An 18,356-nucleotide genomic window follows, 5' to 3' on the forward strand; every position below is an offset into this window, starting at 1 on the left:
TAGAAACTATAATCCTAAAATATATATATATATATATATATATATATATATATTTTCACACAGCGTTTAGCTAATCAGAGTGCGTAGTGAAAGCGTAATGGGCCATAAAGGCTTGTCCCTTATGAGGATATAAGATTACCTGACATTCCCCACGAGTCCAGAATAATCAGGGTCGCGAGATGATGGAACCATATTTGAACGAAGTTTACATGGTCTGACTCGAATTTTAAGTCCTAGCAAATCTTAATAATTCCAATGCCCTGATCAAGCAAAGGATCGAGATTTAACGGGATTGCAAATTGATACTGAAATCCTCTACTCTGCAGGCAGACGATCGATGTATCGGGTTCAAACCCACTACAACCATCTATCCATGTTGGCTTGAACACTGAAAATGGAAAAATTACAGTGTACCTTAGACAATGGGGAGCTACCACTCAAGGTAAAAGAAAATGGAGAAACGGATAAGATATTATTAATAGCGATCGCCTAAAGGAACTTGCAATCCTAGAAGATACTGTAGAAAATTTTAAGTTTGGCGAACATCAAAATAATCCCCTAGGTTTGGTTAACATTGAAATGACTTCTAACTTTTGGTGGTATCTAAACACATTAGTTGATACAATAGACTAGAAATTTAAGGGACGTGGTTAATTTAGATATAGCTTGTTAAAAATGTATATGAGGTGATTTCAAACTTAGACATATATGAAGTAGGATGCACCATTAGGATAATGCTACCACTTGGATGGACAAGGATAGCGATGAGAGTTATCGAATCCCAATGGTAAAACTTTCTTTAAGGGGGGTATATTTTAACAACCTCAGTTTTGGGCGCCTAGTGGCATACATTTGTACATGTAGAAAAACAATGGATATTATCATCGTCCCTAATAATAATAGAAGTGCTGAAGTTCGGGGACGAAATTCTCTTTAAGGGGGGTAGTTTGTAACACCCCGTACTTTTTAGTACTCGGGTGTTACCGTGTACTCTAAATTAATATAAATTACAAAATCTATAATACCTGAAAATAAAATATGCTAGAAAGGGTTACAATGAATAATATATTCCAAACAATTTAACAACTTATATGAAATTAAAACATAACACATGTAACCCTACAAATAAATGTACAAATGATATATATACATTAATCTTTGCTTGCTAACATTCGTACAATGTACATGATAAAAACCTGTGATATTATAAAATATATAAGTGATAATAATAATAATAATAATAATAATAATAATAATAGTAATAATAATAATAATAGTAATAGTAGTAATGATAATAAATAACATTATTAAGAGTAGTGTAATGTGATATTTACTGTTATTAAAACATAACAGGTCATATATCCCTGATATAACAAGTGATTTCTAGCTTGGGTCATCCCTTGGACCCTTTTAACCGTTGAAGTTCAATTTCGAGAGGATCCGATCCTTAGATCGACTAGAATCCTCAAGTAGGACCCCAAATCTAAGAGTATGGCCCACCTAAGCTTTGGATCTGCCCCATTTTGGGCAGGATATCCTAATAAGACCCATATGGCTAGATGAACGGGATAGATCCACCAAAGCCACTACGGTGGACCCCACAGTGAGTGAGTGTGTATAAAGGACAGGAGTACCCGCGCTGCACCACACTCATAGAACGGTCAGACGAGCGCTAACCCTCACTCGTCCATAAATAGGAAGAATTCCTCTCCTTTCCCTCCCTGTTTTAATACAAACGGACGAGCGTCCGTGATTTTAATCAGTGGCCCACCATGAGGATTCCGTGGATAATCCAAATCGTCCATCTGACAGAGAACACACGAAAAACCAAAACTCCACTGTTGCATCCAGTTTTCCGGCGCCCGTGTACACACGAGAACTGACGCAAACTGTCCCAAAAACACAAAGTTCCCAGAAATAGAAACCTGTTGTGTTGCAGGCAGGACGATCTGTGTAACGTCCCAAATTTGCATCTCCACCGTTCAAGACAAGGAAATCTCAGCCGTCCATTGTAATGGCGGTTTAATTCCCCCTCACTTCACTGTCAATTCCCTTCACTTCACGGTCAATTCCATACATTTCACGATCAATTCCCTTCACTTCACGGTCAATCCAATTCATTTCACGGTCAGTCCCCTTCACTTCATGGTCAATTCCATGCACTTCACGGTCAATTCCCTTCCCTTCACTTCACGGTCAATTCCCTTCACTTCACGGTCAATTCCCTTCACCTGTTGTGATTCCCCCTCACTTCACGGTCAATTCCCTTCACTTCATGGTCAATTCCCTTCACTTCATGGTCAATTCCTTTCACTTCACGGTCAATTCCCTTCACGGTCAATTCACTTCACGGTCAATTCCCTTCACTTCACGGTCAATCTAATTCATTTCACTTCACGGTCAATTCCCTTCACTTCACGGTCAATCCAATTCCCTTCACTTCACGGTCAATTCACTTCACGGTCAATTCCCTTCACGGTCAATTCACTTCACGGTCAATTCCCTTCACTTCACGGTCAATTCCCTTCACCTGTTGTGATTCCCCCTCACTTCACGGTCAATTCCCTTCCCCCTCACTTCACGGTCAATTCCCTTCACGGTCAATTCACTTCACGGTCAATTCACTTCACGGTCAATTCCCTTCACTTCACGGTCAATTCCCTTCACTTCACGGTCAATCCAATTCATTTCACGGTCAATTCCCTTCACTTCATGGTCAATTCCATGCATTACACGATCAATTCCCTTCACTTCACGGTCAATTCCCTTCACTTCACGGTCAATTCCATGTGATTCCCCCTCACTTCACGGTCAATTCCCTTCACTTCACGGTCAATTCCATACATTTCACGATCAATTCCCTTCACTTCACGGTCAATCCAATTCATTTCACGGTCAATCCCCTTCACTTCATGGTCAATTCCATGCATTTCACGGTCAATTCAATGCACTTCACGATCAATTCCCTTCAATTCACGGTCAATTCCATGCATTTCACAGTCAATTCCCTTCACTTCATGGTCAATTCCCTTCACTTCACAGTCAATTCCATGCATTTCACGATCAATTCAATCACTTCTCAATAAGGGAGTGAATGTAATTGTCTTAGAATTTGCCAAAGTTGCATATGGTCTACATTCAACTATAAAAACTCATCAACTATTTGGATAATGCTTTCTAGATGGAGAAAGTCCTGGGACCAGTGTTCAAAGTATCGGTATCGCTACAAGTTTCACTGGCCAGGGATATAAAAACAATATCGATATCGTCGATAATATCGCTGATAACCGGAAATGCGAGCAATACAAGCGACGCCTAGAATTTATATAGTTGAAAATATTGGTGATTACATTAGCGATATTAATACGTTGGCGATACTTAGTGATGCATTACTAATACGTGCGACGCCTAAAATTTACTTAGCGATGCATTGCTAATACGTTGGTGATTACATTAATACGTTGGAATATGAAGAGAGAGGTGTTTGAAAGATGAAAAGATGGTTGTGTAAAGATGAAGAGAAAGGTGTTTAAAAGATGAAGAGTGGGGTGTTTGGAAGATGAAGAGAGAGGGTTTGGAAGTTGAGAAGATGGTAGAAGGTTTGAAAAAAGAGAGGATTTTAAGAAGGGAGATGAAGAAAGGGTTAGGAATGAGGGTTTGAGCGTGTGGGGAGTTTATATACATTTGTTATGTGGGACCCACGATGAGACCCACCCAAATTTTTTAAAAAATTCTTGGGCGGCACTACCGCCGGATCGGTCGCACTGCCGCTCGGATTCTTAACGAGTCCGGGCAATAGTGCCACCTGGATATTTTTTTTTAAAAAAACTATTGAGTGGGCCCCACACTAAACATTCATGGTTTTGGTGGGCCCCACATCCATCTATTGAATGATTTTTATTGTGGTGGGGCCCAACGTCATTTGAATTCGAATGGTTTTGGTGGGTCCCGCATTTGAATTCGGATATGATTTATACTTCTTCTGTTTCGTTCATGTATTGTAGTAAGACCTGGTTGAAATATTTACTTGTACAAAATGTCGTTGCAAAATCATAAGTTGGACTGTCAAGTGACGATCTATATATATATATATATATGGTATGTCTGGACTTTTAGATATTGCTTGATGTCAGCGTATCAAGGGCAGTTATCATGTTGCAATTCGACTTGTAGGCCAGTTAACACCGTCCCTCATCTACCTTATCCCCAAGATAAGTTCCTCCTCCAACTTTTCAGATTTTGGGCCTATTAGCCTATGTAACTGCATATATAAGATTTTCTTAAAAGTTATTACTATAAGGTTGGGAAGACTCCTGCCCAATATCATATCGCCCGAGCAAGGGGCTTTTGTGCAAGGGAGATCTGATATTAGCTTTTTATAACTTTACAATATTAAATGATTGGATTACAGAAACACATTTATAAATAGGATTGATTGAGTAATTCCTTGGACAGTCCACTTGCTCAATCTGGACTTTCAATTTGATCTAGCATTCATGGGACACCATTAAATTAATGTCAAGTAGACGGTCCGATACATATATAGGTTGACTGTGAAATGCATGGAATTGACCGTGAAGTGAAGTGGAATCGCCGGAATTGACCGTGAAATGAATGGAAATGACCGTGAAGTGAAGGGGAATTTACCATGGAATGCATAGAATTGACCATGAAGTGAAGGGAATTGACCTTGAAATGCATTGAATTGACCATGAATTAAAGGGAATTGACCATGAAATGCATGGAATTGACTGTGAAGTGAAGGAGAATCTCCGGAATTGACTGTGAAATGAATGGAAATGACTGTGAAGTGAAGGAAATTGACCGTGAAATGAATGGAAATGACCGTGAAGTGAAGGGAATTGATTATAAAATGCATGAAATTGACCGTGAAATGCATGGAAATGACCATGAAGTGAAGCGAACTGACCGTGAAATGCATTGAATTGACCGTGAAATGCATGAAATTGACCATGGAATGAAGGGGAATCGTTGGAATTGACCGTGAAATGAATGGAAATGATCGTGAAGTGAAGCGGAATGACCGTGAAATGCATGGAATTGACCGTGAAGTGAAGGGAATTGACTATGAAATGCATTGAATTGACTGTGAAGTAAAGTGAATTGACTATGAAATGCATGGAATTGATCGTGAAGTGAAAGGGAATCGCCGGAATTGACTGTGAAATGCATGGAATTGACCGTGAAGTGAAGCGAATTGACCATGAAATACATGGGATTGACCGTGAAGTGAAGATCGTGAAAGTGAAGGGAATTGACCCTGAAATGCATGGAATTAACCGGGAAATGAAATGAATGAAATTGACAACAAACTGATTGAAATTGACCACGGAGTGAATGAAATGAATGAAATTGACCACGAACTGATTGCAATTGACCACAAAGTGAATGAAATAGATTTTCGACCATTGACCTGATGAAATCTTGGAAAATAACTAGGTTGGTTGGCTAAAGTAGCTTCTCCTAGCCCAAAATCATATATGGTACACCAAGTAACATATTTCGGTTTAAGAGATATGCTTGTTAAATGAATAAAGAAAGAAATGAAAAAAGAGAGAAAATTTTTTCATATGCTCATATATATATATATATACAAAAAATAAGACAGATCTAACTATCAAGTGGACCACACTGTAAAAAATAGTGGGGGATTGAACGTCTACCATTGAAACCCTTTTTGGGGTCACAGAAGGTTCGGATCAATATGAAATTTCTTTTTCCTCTTCACTCAGGTCTTTGTGACCTTATGATTAAATTGGATGGAAAATAAATGTTACGGTGGCCATACAAAACTTGTAAGGATTTTCCTGCTGCTATTCATGGTGTGGTCTAGTTGATATTTGGATATGATTTTTTTTTTAATTTAATAATGCTCCGAAATGATCTCGAAATATGGATCAACGTTGTGGATATAATAAACACATAACCGTGGAGTATTTTGGTCCGGTGAGGAGCGTCAGCGCTCGTCTTCGCACATCAGCCAATCCGCTTCCTGGAGGAATGAAGGGGGTATTTTGGTCCGGTGAAAAGTTGTCCGAACACCAGGGCTTTATTCTTGGAAGGTAAGAATAAGTGGGTTTCGTAACGTGCGTGGCCCATAAGTGAATTGTACAGTAGTAAAAAACTCATCAGTTGACGGAAGCGGATTAGGTGCAGCCCCGGCCTCACCCAAGACGGTGCTACCCTTGCTACGGGGCCAATATTATTGTATGTATTCTGTATCTGCTCCGTCCATCCGTTTTTACATGTCATTTTAAGACATCAGTCCGAAACTAAAGAAGATCCAATTCTTACATAGACTGTACCATTGGAAACGTAGTGATTAACCGTTAATGGGTCACAAAAGTTTTTGACCATGCTGATAATTGTTTTTTTCACTTCATCCAGGTTTATGTGACCTTATCAATAGGTAAGATAGAACATAAAAATTATGTAATCATGGTGGGCCTTAAGAAGTTTTCAATGGTAGGACGTTCAATCACTGCTGTTTCCTTGAGTATGGTTCACTTAATACTTGGATCTTATTCACTTTTCGTCTCATGCACTAAAATAATCCGTAAAAACGGATGAACGGCGTGGATATAAAATATATACATCAAGGTGGCTCCACGATAAGAGCCACACCTAATCCACTACCCCGTTTTACAGGAATCTAATTGGGTGAGGGACTAAAACTTTTTGGAGTGAAGAAAATTGAAACCATTTTATTTATTTATTTTCGCTGTACAAAGTGAGAAATCATTTGGATCGTTGGGATGTATTCAAGCAAACCTCAATATCAAGATCCCACCGATCAAAATCAGGATTTTTTTAATCAAATGTAGACCGTTATATTTGTCTTCCTAATCGTTATATATTGACCAAAAACTAAAAATTATTCATTTTCCTATAAAAATAATTTCAAAGACTATCCAAGATGGGCCTCAACAGATCAATGGTATGGATTACTGAACCATGGCCTCCATTTTCTGGAACTGAAAACACGTGTATACTTTGCAAATATACTGGCCTCCTACCGTACCATTCCTCCTACCCTTCTAAACCAAAACATGGGAGCTCTCTCTCTCTCTCTCTCTCTCTCGTTTGAAATGGAGGCTTCCATATTTCACATGGGGCATTGGAGCTCTCCTTCTGCAGGTTTTAATCACCTCGATATTGCTCTTCTCTTTTCCTTTATTTCCTTTCCTATCCTTGTCTCATATGCATAGCTCTTTTTCTGCAGCATTCTTTTATTTCCATTTTCCATATATAACCTTTCTTGAGTTTCTAGGCTTAAATACCCATTTGGGAATTTCCATTTTGAGAACTAAAATCTGGGTTTTTTTAAATATGATTGATTTTTCATTTTTTTTTTCTTCTAATTTGGGTATGTTTCTTATTCCCATCTCTCCATGTTCTCTCTCTCTCTCTCTCTCTCTGGGTGTAGGATTCATTTCTTTCAATGAGAGAGATATATAGTTAGAACTATTGATATTCGGTTTCGATAATTTGAAGCAGGCTTCCTGTTGAAAAATAATACAGAAATAATATTTTCTGTAAAATATGAAAAACCAAAAAATGATGTGGAATCAGGACAGGCTGAAGCACGTATGAGAATGCTGTCCTTAAAGCATTATTTGCCCCTACTCAAGTAGATTGAGTATGCTAAAAGGTTACAGGCAAATTGCTTCTAGGATACGACGAGCCTGGTGTGGATTTGTGTTCAGCAAATACGAGGACTCACCAATGGAACTCTTGTAAACAAATGTCTGGCAGAAATAATAAAAAGAAAAAAAAATCCCAAAAAAGAGGAAGAAATATGAGTTAGACCACTATACTGGTTTGTTCTTCAGCTAATGGTTCAGATGAACAGTTCTAGACTACAACACTGGTCTATTCTTCAGGCAATGGTTTAGATGAACCTTGCTGTCTTGCTGGAGTGTCTGTTTGTAGAAAAAGACTTGGTTCGTATGAGTATGCTGGAGTGTGATTTTGTGATGGATTATAAACCCATCCAGGCCCTGCATATATAGGATAGGATTGCTGATAGTTTTGGTCTAGGAGCTTTAATCCACATGACCGTTTTCTAGCTGTTGGGAGAAACTAGCCGTTATTTGTAGTTTCTGACTGTTGTGCATGTAGTGTAATAGCTGCAGCATGCAACAATTTTTTATCATTTAGCTAGACTGGCTAGCTGTTTCTAGCTGTTGGACTAGCCACATGCAACAGTTTCTGCATGGTCAAATAAAAATTGCACGATGAGTTACACCTCACTTCAATGGTTATATTTCTAGCCTCTATATAAGTCATAGGATATCGTTCAGTCCTCTAGACTCCCAGCCATTTGCCTTAGCTCTCTGTCGCACTCGTCTCGCTCCGGTTCGCACAAGGTCGCGAAGGTGCGACTCTCTGCGATACGATGCGGACGTGCGAAGTGCAAAGTGCGCCACTAGCGCCTCTACAACCACACTGCCTCACATGCCCAGGGCCTCTCACTGAGCCCGAGCCCGTTACCGTGACTGTGCCCGTGCCCGAGCGTGGGTGTTCCACTGCGCGCAAGCCCAATACTCCGTAGACTAGGTGAGTAAACATTATAATACTCTATGTTTCTTATATAACCACAAAAGTTTCTTTCTCTTTTTCCAATGTGAGACTATTCCCAAAACACTTAAAAATGGGTTTTTTGCAAGCAATTTTAATATATATATATATATATATATATATATATATATATAAAATATTTTTTATTTATAATATATTAAAATGAATATTTTACGATAATCTCCCACTTGATTTTTAAACTATATTTTCCGGGAAAAATATTTCTGCCAAAAAAAAAAAATAGCTTATATGCATAAAGAAAGATGATAGCTGCAACGTTTAACCAGTTATTCTTAGATAATAGAGCCAGAGAAACTACACACATATTCACTATTGTGTATAGTAGAGTTCTCACAATCTTGCTCAGTACAATTAAAGGCCATGTGCTCATCTTACTTCGTGAATGATCTCGAGAGAAACTCCAACTCTCATGAGAGACGACACCATCTCTACGTCCACATAGGTGAAATCCTTCCAGTGTCTTCGTTACTATTAAGACACTTGTCCTTTAGATTGGATTTCATTAAGAGTTGTAAGATTTAACCCTCTTTTATAATGCTCAACACTTATTTATTATAGATGAAGTCGTATATAATTTTAGTGTTGAAAACTTTCCACATATCAGTAACTTGTTTTTACCCATTAAACCCAAAATTAGAGATTTTCTGATTTTAGGTTGGGTTACCATCACTGGTGGAACTTTGGTTGAAGAGTTTCAACCTCATCCCTCTAGATGTTGCCTTTACTACCTTTCTCGTTAGAGGTTTAGTAAAAGGGTCAGCTAAGTTATTACTTGATTTCATATAGGAAATTGCAATAATTTCATCTTGAATCAATTGTCTCACATAATCATGTCGTAAACTGATATGTCTAGACTTACTATTATAAGTGCTGCTATAATGTTGCTTCACTATCACAATGTAGTGATATAGCCGAAATAGGCTTTACACAAAAAGGAATTTCTAATAAAAGATCCCTTAGCCACTCAGCCTCTTTGCCTGTTGCAGCCAAGGCCATAAATTCAGACTCCATGGTTGAGTGCGTTATGCATGTCTGTTTCTTGGATCCCTAAGATATAGCCGAACCTCCTAAGGTGAATACTCACCCTGTAGTAGACTTGTTTTCCCTTGAATTCGATATCTAGCTCGCATCGGTATATCCTTCCAATACGGCAGGAAACTCTGAATAAAATAGCCCTAAGTCTTTGATTGCTTTTAAGTAACCAATGACTCTACTGATTGCATTCCAGTGTTTAGTACTAGGGTTACTAGTAAACCTACTAAGTTTACTCACAACATATGCGATATATGGTCCAGTGCATTGTTTAACATACATAAGACTCCCTATAGCATTCACATACTCCAGTTGTGCAACTGCTCTTTCGTTATTCTCTTTCAACTTGATACTTGGATCGAATATGGTTTTAGCTTCTTTTATATTTAGATGGTTAAACTTATTTAGCATCTTCTCAATATAATGAGATTGACACAAAGCATAACCCCCACAGTGTTTTTTAACTTTGATATCTAGGATGGTATCTACTTGTCCAAGATCCTTTATTTTGAATATGGAAGATAAAAACTTCTTTGTTTTAGTTACACCTTCTATTTTATTACTAATTATTAACATGTCATCAACATATAGGCAAATAGTAATTATACAGCTACCATCAACTTTAGAATATATTTATAAAATTGTTGTAAAATGTTGATTTTAATATATTTTAAATAAAAAATATTATATATATTATAAAATTGTTTGCAAAAAACTCATTTTTAAGTGTTTTGGGAATAGTTTCACATTGGAAAAAGAGAAAGAAACTTTTGTGGTTATATGAGAAAGGTAGAGTATTATAATGTTTACTCACCTAGTCCGAGGAGTATAGGGCTTGTGTGTTCCAGTGCGAAGCACTGGAACACTTGTGCGTGCGCTCGGGCACGGTCTCGGTCTCGGTCTCGGCCTTGATCACGGCCACAGTCACGGGCTTGGTGCGAGGGTGTGGGCATGCGAGGTAGTGTGGCCGTAGAGGCGCTAGTGGCGCACTTTGCACTTCCTCCGTCCGCATCGTATCGCAGAGAGTCGCTCTTTCGCGACCTTACGCGAACCGGCGGGAGATGAGTGTGAGTTGTGGTGTGACAGAGAGCTAAGGTGGATGGCTGGGAGTCTAGAGGACTGAATGAGATCCTGTGACTTATATAGAGGCTGAAAATATAGCTGTCGGAGTGAGGTGTAACTCCTCATCCAATTAATACCTGACCATGCTAAAACTGTTGCATGTGGCTAGCCCAATAGCTAGAAACGACTAGTCAGTGTGTTTAAACGGTCGAAAACTGTTGCATGTAGCAACTATTACACCACATGCACAACAGTCAGAAACTGCCAATAATGGTTAGTTTCTCCCAACAGCTAAAAAACGGTCATGGACCAAAATTGCCAACAATCCTAGCCTATATATGCAGGGCCTGGATGGGTTTACAATCCATCACAAAATCACACTCCAGCATACTCATACGAACCAAGTCCTTTTCTACAAACAGACATTCCAACAAGACAGTAAGGTTCATCCGAACCATTGCCTGAAGAACAGACCAATGTTGTGGTCTAGAACGGTTCATCTGAACCATTAGTTGACGAATAGACCAATGCAATGGTCTAACTCATATTTCTTCTCCTCCTTTTTGGGATTTTTCCTTTTTATTATTTCTGCCAGACATTTGTATACAAGAGTTCCATTGGTGGTTCCTCGTATTTGCTAAACGCAGATCCACACCAAGCTCATCGTATCTTAGAAGCAATTTGCCTATAACCTTTCAACATACTCAATCTACTTGAGTAGGGGCAAATAATGCTTTAAGGACAGCGTTCTCATACATGTTTCAGCCTGTCCTGATTCCACATTATTATTATTATTTTTTTTCCAGTTTTTCATATTTTATAGAAAATATTATTTCTGTATTATTTTTCAACACTTCTGGCATGCGATTGATTGAATTGCATTACACCAGTCATGAGTTTTGATTGTTTTTCCGATTGATGTGTTCTTCAATGCTTAGGCGGAGATACCGATGCAGGGCCATGGTTCAGTGATGTAAACCAGGAAGCGGATTGCATGGTGTGCCTCAGACCACCAACCACTAACCTTGGTGGTGTGTTGACGTGGCAAAGTTCTGTGGGCCCCACTGTGGTGTATGTGTTATATCCACACTGTCCATCCATTTTGCAAGATCATTTTAAGTCATGAGCCCAAAAATGAGGCTGATGGGGACATCACGCGCACACGCATGCCCCCCATGCACGTACGCAAGGAGGAGGAAGGCCCCACCATCGATCTAGATCGATGACGACATCCATGGAGGGCCTCGTAGTTAGAGGGTTTTGCTATGGTTCATTGGAGTGGACCCGATCATCATGTGGATCCCACCATTGGATCTCATGATCTTGGCCCACTATCCTAAATGATTTAGGACTTTGAGTTTTGCTTATTATCATTATTAGGAACATCATGAACGGTTTTGATTGCATTGATTAGTTATTATTATTGTTACTTCGTCTCGAAGTAATAGTGTGCGCACATGGCGCGACTTTTGGGGTATAGATTTTTCTTATAAATAGGCAACCCCTTGTAGTTTTTTTTTAAATTTTTTTCCATTGAAGATTATAAATAAAATTTTGCGTTTTCCTGCTTGTCTAATTCATTGAGTTGTGGAAATCTAATTGGGTGCGAAACCCTCCCTTCTTCGAAGGGCTAACTACCGTGGTGTGAAGCCACACCCATCCCAAAATCTCCCCTACCTCCTAACCTCAATATTCATCATATCCTACAACCATCCTATCATCAAATCCACTCCCTTTTGCAGCCGATCATTCATTTACAGCAGATTTGCAGAATCAGGCCCTCCAGGAGGGCTGAAACTTTGGCGGAGCACCGTGCACAGACCGGATGCCCGATCGGCTTGAAACTTGGCGTGTGGGTGGCTTACCCCTGGCCAACCAACCCCAAGCTGTCTTTTTTTTTTTTGGGTTTGTGGGCCCCACACACGTGCGGGCAGGATCCCACGCACGTGCGTCTAGGCCAGATTGCTGTCCACACGTGTGGACTATTTCCAGGTTCTCTCTCCTCTAATCCCCTCCTCTCTTGCCTTAAATCCCTAACCCTAACCCTAAATAATCCTAAATTCCAAGTTCTATTCCACTTTTGCAAACCCTATGCTTTCCCGAATTGAAACGTGTGAATCCCTTGGATTGGGGAATAATCCTTTGCAAGAGTGGATGAATTTACTCTCCTTTGAGCATTGTTTGGTCTATAATTTTTAATTGATCCAGCCCTAACATGTGTAGGCTTGGACCCTTGTAGATTTCCCTTGTTGAATGCTTGATCTTATGTGGGATGTGGAATTTTTGTGATTATTTATAAATTAGTATGATCTAAAGCCTTAAATCTTGCATATCATGTTTAACTTTCATGTCCTGCATCAAATTTGATATCAGAGCTTAGGTTTTTCATAGGGGATTGCATTGCATGTTTAGGGTTTAGTCTATTCACATTTAATTTGCATTAAATCTCATCATATAGGGCTGTTTAGGACCCATCATTCATAACATGGACTGCTGAATTTTCTGTTGTTAGAAAATCCCCAATTTTTATGGCTGAATTTTCTGTTAACAAACTATTTGGGCAGTTATGTTGCTGAAATTTTAGTAGTGTTGTGTAGTTTCCCTCATATAGAGTCCTATAGGATCATTTAGTGCCATTTAGACGCATATAGTTGCATTAGAGGATCTTTGAGTGAGTGGTTGTATGCCCACACGTACTGGTCGTGGTTTTGGTTTGCACCTTACACTAAACATGGAGTAATTGCAAGAGTCCTTGAACGACCTAACCCAGTAGTTTGAGTCTTTGGGTAGGCGCTTGAAGCAACGTATTGACCAATGCTTAGATTAGCTTAATGTGCACGTTACCCAACTAGAGACCACTATTGAGGAAGATGCCCAATCGCAAACAGGTGGTTAAGAGGATAGACAAAGGAATGGAGGTGGCCAAAGAAACGGTCATGGGCGCGCACCTGTGCACTCACCCCACGAGGGACATCATAATCATTATGACCCAAATGCACAACTCCTCAAGGGAGTTAGAGTAGATGGCCTTACGTTTGATGGTTACTTGAACCCTAAAGCTTTTCTAGATTGGCTGGCGGATATGAACTACTATTTTGAGTGGTATGACATGTCGGATGCTCGTCAGGTCCGATTCGCTAATACGAAGCTTGTGGGCCAAGTAAAGAGGTTTTGAGCTATTATTGAGCGAAAGAAAGAAAGGTCGAGGGAACGCCCAATAGTACATTGGGGAGAAATGAAAGAAATTCTTAAGGAGAAATACCTCCCTTTCTCTTATCACTTGAGGTTGGTTGAGGAAATGACAGTCTTTTCGACAAGGTTCCATTAGTGTGGCTGAATACATTGAGAAGTTCAAAGAGTACTTGACCTGGTGTGAAGTTGATGAGGATCCCGTACTCACTCTTGCTTGATTTAAAACGGGCCTCCGTTTTGACATTATGAAAGAATTGCTCTCCAAGGACATGGACACTCTTGAAAAGATATATCAAGTAGTGTTGGAGATCGAGCAATGCTTCAAAGCATCTGTGAGAAGTCGGTTTGAGTCTCGTGATTTTGGCGCTAAGGCCAACCCTTCGGGGGATAAACCTAGCACTGGATATCAGTACAATCCTTCCAGTAGTTCTCAGTCTCGGTCCAAGGATGATTAGGGTAAAGAAGTTGTCAGATCTAGCTCGCGTAGAAGCGATGCGATTAGGTGTTTTAGATGTCAGGGGTTTGGTCACTTTGCCCACCAGTGTGGCACGAAAGAGGACACTAAAGTGTTCCTTATTGAGGGGTAAGTGGAAGTAGTGCCCCTAGAAAGTAACGGTGAGGAGGACGAATATGAGCCAGCAGAAACCCCTAGTGATGAGGAAGAGGGAGTGCAAGAGTCCGCGACCCTTGCAGTTGTGCATTGCGCCTTTGCATGAGCAAAGAATATCGACGATTGACGCTGCAACACGATCTCCAATACTTACACAGAATGTGGTGATAAGAGTTACAAGATGATCGTGGATAGCGATAGTTATGTTAACGTGGTATTAACTGGCACTGTGAGCCGTCTGGGCTTGAAGCTTGAAGCCCATCCCCAACCCTATAGAGTGTCTTGGGTTGATAAAACTTCCATTCCAGTCTCGCACCGTTGTCGTGTTCCTATTCAGTTTGGATCATATAAAGATACATTTCGTGTGATGTTGTTCCTATTCAGTTCGGGATATAAAAACCTAGGAAGCCTATTAATCTTGTCCCTATGTCCCTGTCCCATAGGCCATCAGAGTTTGCAGAATCCTTTGCACATCACATTCATTCATTGCATCAAGAAATCAGGCAAAAGATCAATACTAATAATGATCATTACAAAATTTCTGTAGACGAACATAAACAATTCAAGGAATTCAATGTAGGGGACTCTGTGATGGTCCGTATCAGGCCAAAGCGGTATCCTTAGGGAGCCGTTTGTAAATTACAAGCGCGTAGCGCTGGACCATTCAAAATTATAAAACGAAATGGTCTCAATGTGTATGTGGTAGATCTTCCATCTTTCATGGGAATTAGTTTCACATTTAATGTGGAGGATCTAATTGCATTTCGGGGGACCCCTGATACATTGTCCAGCCTTTCACCTACTCATCCTGATTCCCCATACCTTTCTCTTGATCCATGGCCTCTTCCCGACCCTTCTTCCCAGCCTCTACCTACCATACCTACCCTTCCCACACCCAGAGAGGAAATAGAGGATATTCTAGACTATCAGATAGTATCAACGTTGGACGACGGGTTTCAAATATACCTGGTTAAATGGAAGTCACGCTCAGTTTCAGATAGCATGTGGCTTACTAAGGAGTTTCAACGAATTGATTCTGACATCTTGGAGCGGTTTAGGAGTTTTGTTTCGCCAGTGAAATCTTCGCATCCGGGGAGAGTTGATGGGGACATCACGCGTACACGCACGCCCCCCTACGCATGTACGCAAGGAGGAGAAAGGCCCCACTATCGTCTGGATCGATGACGACATTCATGGAAGGCCTCGTAGTTAGAGGGCTGTGCTATGGTTCATTGGAGTGGACCCAATCATCTTGTGGATACCACCATTGGATCTCATGATTGTGGCCCACTACCGTAAATGATCTAGGACTCTGAGTTTTGCTTATTATCGTTATTAGGAACATCATGAACGGTTTTGATTGCATTGATTAGTTGTTATTTTTGTTACTTCGTCTCTAAGTAATAGTGTGTGCACATGGCGTGACTTTTGGGGTATAGGGTTTTCTTATAAATAGGCAACCCCTTGTAGTTTTTTGTTTCATTGAAGATTATGAATAAAATTCTGTGTTTTCTTTCTAATTCTCTGAGTTGTGGAAATTTAATTAGGTGCAAAACTCTCCCTTCTTCGAAGGGCTAACTACAGTGTTGCGAAGCTACACCCATCCCAAAATCGCCCCCACCTCCTACCCTCAATATTCATCATCTCTCACAGCAATCCTATTATCAAATCCACCCCCTTTTGCAGCCGATCCTTCCTTTATAGCAAATTTGCAGAATTAGGCTCTCCAGGAGGGCTGAAACTTCGGCGGAGCATCGTGCATAGACTGGACGCCCGATCAGCCTGAAACTTGGCGTGTGGGTGGCCCACCGTTGGCTGACCAACCCCAAGTTGTCTCTGTTTTTTTTGGGTTCGTGGGCCCCACACACGTGTGGGCAGGATCCCACGCACGTGCGTCTAGGTCAGATTATTGTTCACATGTGTGGACTATTTTCAAGTTCTCTCTCTCCTCTAATCCTCTTCTTTCTCGCCTTAAATCCCTAACCCTAACCCTAAATAATCCTAAATTCCAAGTTTTCTTTCACTTTTACAAACCCTAGGCTTTCCCAAGTTGAAACATGTAAATCCCTTGGATTGGGGAATAATCCTTTGCAAGAGTGGATGAATCTACTCTCCTTTGAGCATTGTTTGGTCTATAATTTTTAATTGATCTAGCCCTAACATGTGTAGGCTTGGACCCTCGTAGATTTCCCTTGTTGAATGCTTGATTTTATGTGGGATGTGGAATTTTTATGATTGTTTCTAAATTAGTATGATCTAAAGCCTGAAATCTTGCACATCATGTTTAACTTTCATGTCCTGCATCAGAGGCATATCCAAACCTCAAGTGGGTCACACCATAGAAAGCATGGGGACAATGACAGCCACTGTTGAAACATTCCTAGGGCCCACCATGATGTTTACTTGCCATCCAACTAGTTCATAAGGTCACTCAGACCTGGATAAAGGGAAAACACAAATACCGGCTTAATCCAAAACTTCTGTGGGTGCCCAAGAAGTTTTCAATGGTAGGTGTTCAATCCCCACTGCTTTCTATAGTGTGGTCCACTCGACCCAATTCTTGGATATAACACATACATCATGGTGGGGCCCACAAAACCTTGCCACGTCAGCACACCACCGAGGGGTCTCACTATGAATTGCCATGTATCTTTCAGAAGATCCTAGCTATCGAATAGTTGGCCTTTCCTTTGTTGAAGGTGGACTTTGCAGCGTTTTCTTTCCGAAATGTCTATTTGCGGGACATGAATTGAAGGGTTAGGATTTTCTAGTCTTGGGCATTTTTTGGTGAATGAGCCATGCATAGTGAGGCGTATCACATCAACGATTTGGATGACCGAAAAATGGGCCATGTTTGTACAAACTGAAATCTTGACCTTACTGTACAACTGTTGGCTAGAGCATTGTATGGTACCTCCTCTCTAGTCTGAGGGACAATCTATCGTTCTATTCAGATGCCAGTCCAGAAATCATTTCCTGGGAAAGAATTCCTGAAAAATTATTGATTTGGAATTGTTGTTCTGATGACATTGTTTTTTTCCCCTCTTTAAAATGTTTTTGGATAACGCTGTATGGGAAATCGTATTCTAAAATTGCTGTTCTTTCTATAGGATTGTATTAGATAGAGGATCCTGTTCCTATTACATTAGAGGTGCAAACTTTTGGCTATCTGTTCTGTAGGCTTGTATTAGATTATATGTGTATCCCTTCTTTTTCATTAGATTAATGCCATGGCCACTTGCCACAGTAGGATTTGAGATCCTACTGTTGTCACGTGTGTGCTTGTGACACATCTGTGTGAGATCCTGATTGTTCAACAGTTGGGCTCTGCCATGTATGTTTTGTTGAGGTTTTGCACTATTGGTTAGTATGGTGTGCCTTGAAATGCCAATGATGATGTCTAAGATCATGTACATAGATGACCACTTGTGTTTGGTTTTGCCATAGTTAAATGTGTCAAAAACCTCAACTATTTATGATTTTACGGGTTATAGGGAGGGGTTTCTCTGATTGTCTTAGGGGAATGATAATTTGGACACAATGGCCCATAGCCAATGGAGAGTTGTTTTTCATGGATCTCAAGAATTGGGTGTAATCAGAGGTAATTGGAGGTAAATGCACCAAAATGGTGCATTTGGCACCGTGGAATTGGAGGTAAATGAAAACACACTTTTTGGCGTGTTTTGAAATCTCTTTGTTTTGCTGTGAATCAGAGTAATTAGTGTGAAATGGCTTTTTTGTCCCCCTTTGTAAATGTAGGAGAGTCGCACGAGTAATAAAGGAGTTGCTAGGCTACCAATCTACCATACACTTGGCACGTTGATTATACCTCGAAACA

The 18,356-nt window shown here is 40.2% G+C and overlaps 1 protein-coding gene across 2 annotated transcripts in view; it reads left to right on the forward strand.

The window, feature by feature from the left end:
- Positions 1 to 7,081: 7,081 nt before the first annotated feature.
- LOC131232627 (putative uridine kinase C227.14) overlaps positions 7,082 to 18,356 on the forward strand; it is a 30,892-nt gene continuing 19,617 nt past the window's right edge. For both annotated transcript variants that reach the window (XM_058228996.1, XM_058228997.1), the window contains exon 1: positions 7,082 to 7,158. In XM_058228996.1, the coding sequence (XP_058084979.1) occupies positions 7,110 to 7,158 (49 nt within the window). In that variant the 5' untranslated portion in view covers positions 7,082 to 7,109. The remainder of the gene's footprint in view (positions 7,159 to 18,356) is intronic.

The sequence above is a fragment of the Magnolia sinica genome, chromosome 18 (genome assembly GCF_029962835.1).
Source record: "Magnolia sinica isolate HGM2019 chromosome 18, MsV1, whole genome shotgun sequence".
In the NCBI taxonomy this organism is placed as follows: Eukaryota; Viridiplantae; Streptophyta; class Magnoliopsida; order Magnoliales; family Magnoliaceae; genus Magnolia; species Magnolia sinica.